Source organism: Microtus ochrogaster, chromosome 19 (genome assembly GCF_000317375.1).
Source record: "Microtus ochrogaster isolate Prairie Vole_2 chromosome 19, MicOch1.0, whole genome shotgun sequence".
NCBI classification, from domain to species: Eukaryota; Metazoa; Chordata; class Mammalia; order Rodentia; family Cricetidae; genus Microtus; species Microtus ochrogaster.
Genome location: NC_022021.1, coordinates 29,471,512 through 29,478,065, shown reverse-complemented (window position 1 = coordinate 29,478,065; position 6,554 = coordinate 29,471,512). Strand labels below are relative to the sequence as shown.

The window sequence follows — 6,554 nt, the reverse complement described above, 5'->3', positions numbered from 1 at the left end:
GTGTGTGTGTGTGTGTGTGTGTGTGTGTGTGTGTGTGTGTGTGTGTGTGTTGGTTTTGTGTGTGTACTGTCCTGCTTGTCTTTAAACCTCTGATTAGTGAAGTGCACTTTCTGCTCTTTAGAAGATCCAAACTGGAGTCCTATAAGCTGCTCACAACTTCCTGTAACTCCAGTTCCCGCAGATCCAACCCCTCTGGCCTCTGTGTGCACCGATTCCTATGCATACATATTCACAGACACATTCGTGCGTATAATTTAGTTATTTTTTTAATCACAAGCTAGGGAATCGTTTTGGATAGGCAGTTTGAATCTTGAGTGTTGGTGATACTCAGCTAAATAAGGCAAGTCAGCTATACACAGAGATCCTACATACCCCTCTTTCCCAAGGAGTTTGAAGGGCATGGAGAGCTGGCCACAGATAAGGAGGCTGGGCTTGCTTCTGAGGAGAAATTAGAAGCTGTGGTGGTTAGCTACCTCTGCATACTGCCGGGGCAAAGGTTGGTGGTGTCTGCAGAAGCACGTGGAGAAAAGACCTCTGAATAGTCCCTTCCCGTGCTTGCAAACAGACCAGGCAGCCATGTTGTCAAGAATCCAGGAAACAGATGGCTGATGTTTTGAGAAATTAGATTAAGTGTATCACAGCCTGGATTTCAGCCACCGGTGCAGCTACTGAAGACAAATTTCGGTCCCATCTTCAGGGACAGCAGCGAATTCCAGGCTCATCTACCTCTACGCAGGGCCCCCAGAAGTGGGGTTGTTCTGTATAGTCAATTAAATGGAGCCCTAGGTACCTTGCTGCTAGCTAAGGTTCTATATACCCTGGACCTGCACCTCCCATTTGGTGGGAAACTCAGTGATACCTCTCAGCATCTCGACAGGCTTTGTTGAGCTCTTTTATCTTCCATCCCCTCCATGGGCCAGCGGGATGCTGTGCGATCCTCTGGCAATTACACTCATGCCTGCAATGCCGTCTGCCACCAGGAACTTCATCAGACTTCCACCTCTGTGACCATGTACCTTCCGCTTTGGGGCGTGGGAATCTGAAACCCATGATTACCTCTTGGTTCTGTCACCTGCCTAGTAATTGTCACCTTTGTAAAATTGTTTGGCATCATTGAGATAAGTGTCCTCATAAATAAAAATGAGATTAATAATAGGTATATAGGTGGCTGCAAAGATTAGCACCAGTGTAGTTTTTACAAATGGCAAGAGCTTTTAGGGCTTCTAGTAGATGACACTTTTAATTGTTATGTATTTAATAGCCCCATTTGCCACTGAGGCTTTTGGACATGAGCTGTGCCTCATACCCAGCTTTCAAAACTAGTTTATTAGTCAAAAAACACCTATGATGTTTGTTATAAGCCAATCAATTATTGTTCAAAGAAGAAATTGGTCCATTGAGGCCAACGGTTTCGCCCATATTTAAAATAAAACTAGCATTCTTCTCTGAAATATCGGTCAGGCAGTTTCTAATATTCAGTATCATGTTCTGTTGCTAGCATTAGGCATGTGGTAATTAATTGGTTAAGAAAGGTTAGCCAGTCACACAAAGAATTAACAGAGGAATAAATGGTTCAATGCACTCAGCAAATATTTATCAAGTGTCATTCCCATGCTAGCCGGTGCACATTGAAGGATATGCAGACCTGGGTGTGGGACTTTGGTGGTGACCTGGAAATGCTTCTCTGAGCAGATGTCTTTTAAGCTGAAATCTGGGATAAGCTGTACTACAAAGCCTCCCTTACGATGGACTGTTTTCTTGGAAGATTTTGTTGCCTGGGCCTGCTGGATTGCATCCAGCATTATGCTATTCCTCCTGCCATGTGACAGTTTCCTACTGCTCTACTTTTTTTTCTGCCTGCTTAGACATTCCTAATAAAATAGCAAACACCAAACGTGATCAGATCCTGCCCTGCATTTCTGGACAAGTTTCTCTAATTCCCCTCCCCATGTCATCTTTAATGGACATTGTAGTTGGCCAGCCCATAATCCCTTGCAACTCACCTTTTCCATAGTGCCCTAAACTCTCTCCTGAACACAGCAGCTGTGCTCCAGGGCTTTCTCTGGGCAGGAATGCTGAGGAGTTAACATCGAGCCCAGAGTTAATGATCAGCTGCAGTTGGTGAACTCATACTCCAGCACCCTTACCCTTGGGTGGGACAGCTCAGAGCCAGGTTCCAGATGGTCTCGGGGATTGCAAGGAACCTCTGGGGGTCTGAACCAGGTATAGCAACAAGCTATGTGCCTCAGCTGGCCTCCCTTCATTCCCTGTCTGTCTTCCCCACCTCTCCAGTGCTTCCTGTCATTATGTGCCAGATAAACTCCTAGAAGTTAGACCCTCAGGACCTGCTTCTGGAGATCGTCAGCTCAGATAGAGGGAGGTAGGGGTTGGGTAAACCCCCTGCAGCATTTGCCCGGGCCTTCCTCTGAACCTCAGGTTTTGCCTGTTCATGAATATCCAAAGCAGAATTGAAAAAAGGAAAAGTGGGGGAAAAGTCAGAAGGAAAGTGGGCTGGTTTAGTGAGGAAAGAAGGGCTCTCTGGGCAGGAAAGATTGCCTCTCCAACTTCATAATTTAAAGTCTGCATCACCTCCTCTCCACAGTGAAGAGCTTTGCAAGGACATCTGTTTAGTCGCCTTCCTACAGACCTAGAGAGACTCAATACTCAGCCTCACAGACTGGGACCATCGTGGCTAGGATTCCAGTGAGAGCTGAGTTCTTAGTATAGTAATTCTCAGATACACTGGGGATGGGGCAGGATGGTCCCCGTAAATCACAGGAAAATCTCAGCTTCCAGCGCTTGGGAGATAGAGAGAGGCAAGAGGATTGGGAATTCAAGCTGGGAAATCAGCCTTCAGCTGCACAGTAAGATCAACGCTAGTGGAGTACATAGCCTTGAGATCCTGCCTCAAACACCGAAAACGGATAAAAACAACAAAGAAGAGGGACAGTGACAGGCCTTGATTGAGCAACGAGGAGCCACTACTTCCCAGAAAACTTCCCTGACCACTCTTCTGCCCCAGGTGCTGCCTAGACTTCTAGGCCTTCCTGTAGCTAAGCATGATCCTTGAAAGCATAATCCTTTGTCTGTCTCAAATTCTTAATAGAGTAAGGATTGGGACTGCAATTAGGTTCTCTTTGTATCCCTGGAACAAACCATGGGATTCGTGCTCAGTGAAAAAAAGATCAAATTTTTCTTTTTAGTATGCAAAAATCAGTTTTTTCTTTGCAAGATCTTGTGGACAAGTGGGGCCTGAACAGATGAGTGGATAATGAAACCATGTATATAAGTGACCATCATTGATCATGAGGCTTCCCATAGGAGGGGCCCTTAGCAGCAATTTTATTTTAAATGAATAGCATCCAAATGCAACCCCGAATGAAGAATCCTAAGAATTCCAGTAGGTTCTAGTGGCTGGAACACATTTCCCAATAAGCAGCGGATGAAAGAATGAGCCGAGGCCTTGCAGGAAAAGGTCGAGCCTTGCGCTCAGCAGTGTGGACACAAGCTGAGTGTCTGGCTCTGTTGAAAGGGTGCAATGGAAAGACAAGACGACAGCCCAGGAAGACTGTCACGTGCGCCACCCTCCTCAGCGCCCTTCTCCCCTGAGGCCCCGTCCAGTGTCACAGTGCCTGGTTGGTGGATATGCTCTATAAACTGCAGATCCCGCGAATACAGGTTTCTTTTCAGCCTTGGGGACAGGAAGATACCTGAATTAGATCAACTGGAGGTAGGATTGTAGAGGAACTGCTGAGAAAAGCTGCGCTGACCTTTCTCCCACTCCAGTCTGTTGTCACACAGCCACGGTGATCTTTCCAGAACTTAAATGAACTTCTGGCAAGCCTGGGCTCACAATCATCTTGTAGTTCCTTGTTAAATCAAAGGCCAAAGTCTTCATAGCTCCCCCACCCCCTGCTCCTCGTTCATTTTCTATCTTTCACAATGTTCTTTAGCACAAACACGCCTGTTTCCGGGTCTGGAACAGAGGGACTGGGCTTACTCCCCACTTGGGTCCATTCTGACTCAGTGATCACTGGCCCCAGGAACACCCTCCCCCGACACTGTGTTCAAACCTAATGGCTGTGCCTAAGTTTCACTACCTGGCTGAATTTTTCTGCGTAGCTGGAATCTTTTTCAATGTGTTACATAATGTACTTGTTTTGCGTGTAATTGTCCCTTTTCCTCCATAATGCACTTGCTTCCTGAAGGTAAAGTATTTTGTCTGCTGATCTCCCCTTAGCACCGGAAGTGATGCTTGGCATCATAGGTAGCGGAGAATCTTGAAATATTTGTGAATTAAATAAGAACTTGGTGGTATTGGCATACACCTTTAATCCCAGCACTCTAAGTTGAAGGCCAGCCTGGTGTCCAGATCTAGTTCCAGGTCAGTCATGGCTATACAAAGAAATCCTGTCTTCAAAAGAAAAAGAAAAGCATCTTTCCAAAATTGCCTTTTTAGGTACATGAACTGGGATGCGCTTTCTGTTCTCCAAGAGGAAGGGTCATTTGCCTTACGTGTAAGTCCAGATCACAGGACCACCTCGTAGCTTCAAGCTTACAGTGTGTTGGTTGGCTGGGGATCTGCTCTGTGCCAGGATTAATCAAGCTGTCCCTGCCAGTGTTTGACTAACTAGTGCCCAGGGGAATAACAAAGGGAAAAATATTCTTGTTTCTCGAGTCTGACTGCTGAGAAGGTGGGATGCTCATAGCAGGCTGTGTGTCTTTATTGTGTTTCTGTTTCTGTGATAAACACCATGACTGAGACAACGTACAGAGGAGTTCATCCGGGCTTACGGTTCCAGAGAGCTAGAGTCCATGGTGCCAGGGAGTCCTGGCAGCAGGACAGGCTGGGAGCTCACGTCTTGAATCACAAGCAGGAAGCTGAGAAAGTGAACTGGGAGTGGCAAGAGACTTTGAAGCTCAAAGCCCACCCAAGTGACATACTTCTTCCTCCAGGAAAGTCACACCTCCGAAACCTACCCAAACAGCACCACCAACTGGGAATTTGGCAACACCTTTAATCCCAGCGCTCCGGGCAGGATCTCTGAGTTCAAGGCCAACCTGGTCTACTGATCTAGTTCCAAGACAATCAGGCTTACACAAAGAAACCTTGTCTCCAAAAGACTGGGGGTGGGGGGGCGGCATGTCATTGAAACCACCACAGTGTGTAGTCGGTGCATGGTATAGAACAATAAATATGAGGATGAAGAGTTTGGCTGAAATGCCCTTTAAAAGCTAAGTGGCATGTGGCTGACAAACGCTTGGAGAGGCCCCGTGACTTGGACAAGAAAGAATTCGGTGACAGAAACCCTGTTTTTGCCTCCATGCAGGTGTTTCCTGGGACTCCCTTCCAGATGAGCTGCTTCTTGGGATCTTCTCCTGCCTGTGCCTCCCTGAGCTGCTGAGAGTCTCTGGAGTCTGCAAGAGGTGGTACCGCCTCTCGTGAGTATTTTTCACTCTTTGGGACATATATGCATGGGAAGAGCATAGCTGCCCCAAGCCAACTAAACACCTTTTTATTATAGTTAGAAGTCTGTTTCCTCCTTTCCCAGTCGGAGGGAGGAGTCTCCTGTAAATCTATTGCTCCATTTCTAGCCTATGTTCAGCTCTGCCCTTGTTTGCAAAGTAATACACCTGCTTGGGCCAGGTGGCGTGCTAAGATCGGGGGCGTTCTGGAGGGTGGCAAGACAGCCCAGTACAGGGGACCAGACTGGTAGCCCGGGGTAGGGGTACAGCCTCTGAAGCTTGGGCAGAGTGTGAACCCAGCCTCATTTACATGCTCCACATGATCTGAACACATTTCTGGCTACCCTGCATGTAAGATGGCCACAGCTGCACCTTCATCATGGGATAGTCATAACAGATAAAATGAAAAGTGCCAGTATATTGCCTGACTCGGCACAAGTGCTATCTGTGGTAGTCTTAGGTGGCTCTTGGCAATATTTAAATTTGTGGTCAAGGGGAGTGAACCAAGAAGGCAGTGACAGAGATGAAATGCGGGCTGTTTGTTCTTTTTGTTGTTCTCTGGTGTGCTGGGATTATACCCACTGCCTCAGACGTGTGAGGCACGAGCTTTTATCTGAGCTACATACACCCCCCCAGGCCCAAGCCTAGGCAGTTTTCTTAGGGATGAAAAAATTTGCATGGTAGTGGCTACATTTCACCATCCCCACCAAAGGACTTTTTTTCCCCACCAGATATGCATTTGTTCACACCATGCAAACACATCTATTAACCTTTATACAAACGTGTACGTATTTAAGGTATGGAATCAATATGATGGTTTGCTGTAGGTGTGGATCACTAAATAGCTACTGTCCTCAAGCCAATTACCATACCCGTCATCTTACATAGTTCTTTTTCCACGGGTGTGGCTAAAGCACCTAAAATAACACTCTTTAGCAAAAGTTCCCAAGTCCAGGACAATATTACCTGTCCTCGGGTAGTACATTAGCTTCTAAGACTTGTTTATCTGTGTGTCTGCCCAGTGCCTTTGACCTCCATCTTCCCTTTGGTTCAGTAACCATCTCTGTTATGCTAGAATAATAACCGAC

General features: G+C 46.7%; 1 protein-coding gene across 1 annotated transcript in view; it reads left to right on the top strand.

The window, feature by feature from the left end:
• Positions 1-6,554, top strand: part of Skp2 (S-phase kinase associated protein 2) — a 28,868-nt gene that overhangs the window by 5,139 nt on the left and 17,175 nt on the right. Inside the window, exon 3 of the mRNA XM_005356612.3 lies at positions 5,331-5,442. Within this exon, the coding sequence (XP_005356669.1) occupies positions 5,331-5,442 (112 nt within the window). The remainder of the gene's footprint in view (positions 1-5,330; positions 5,443-6,554) is intronic.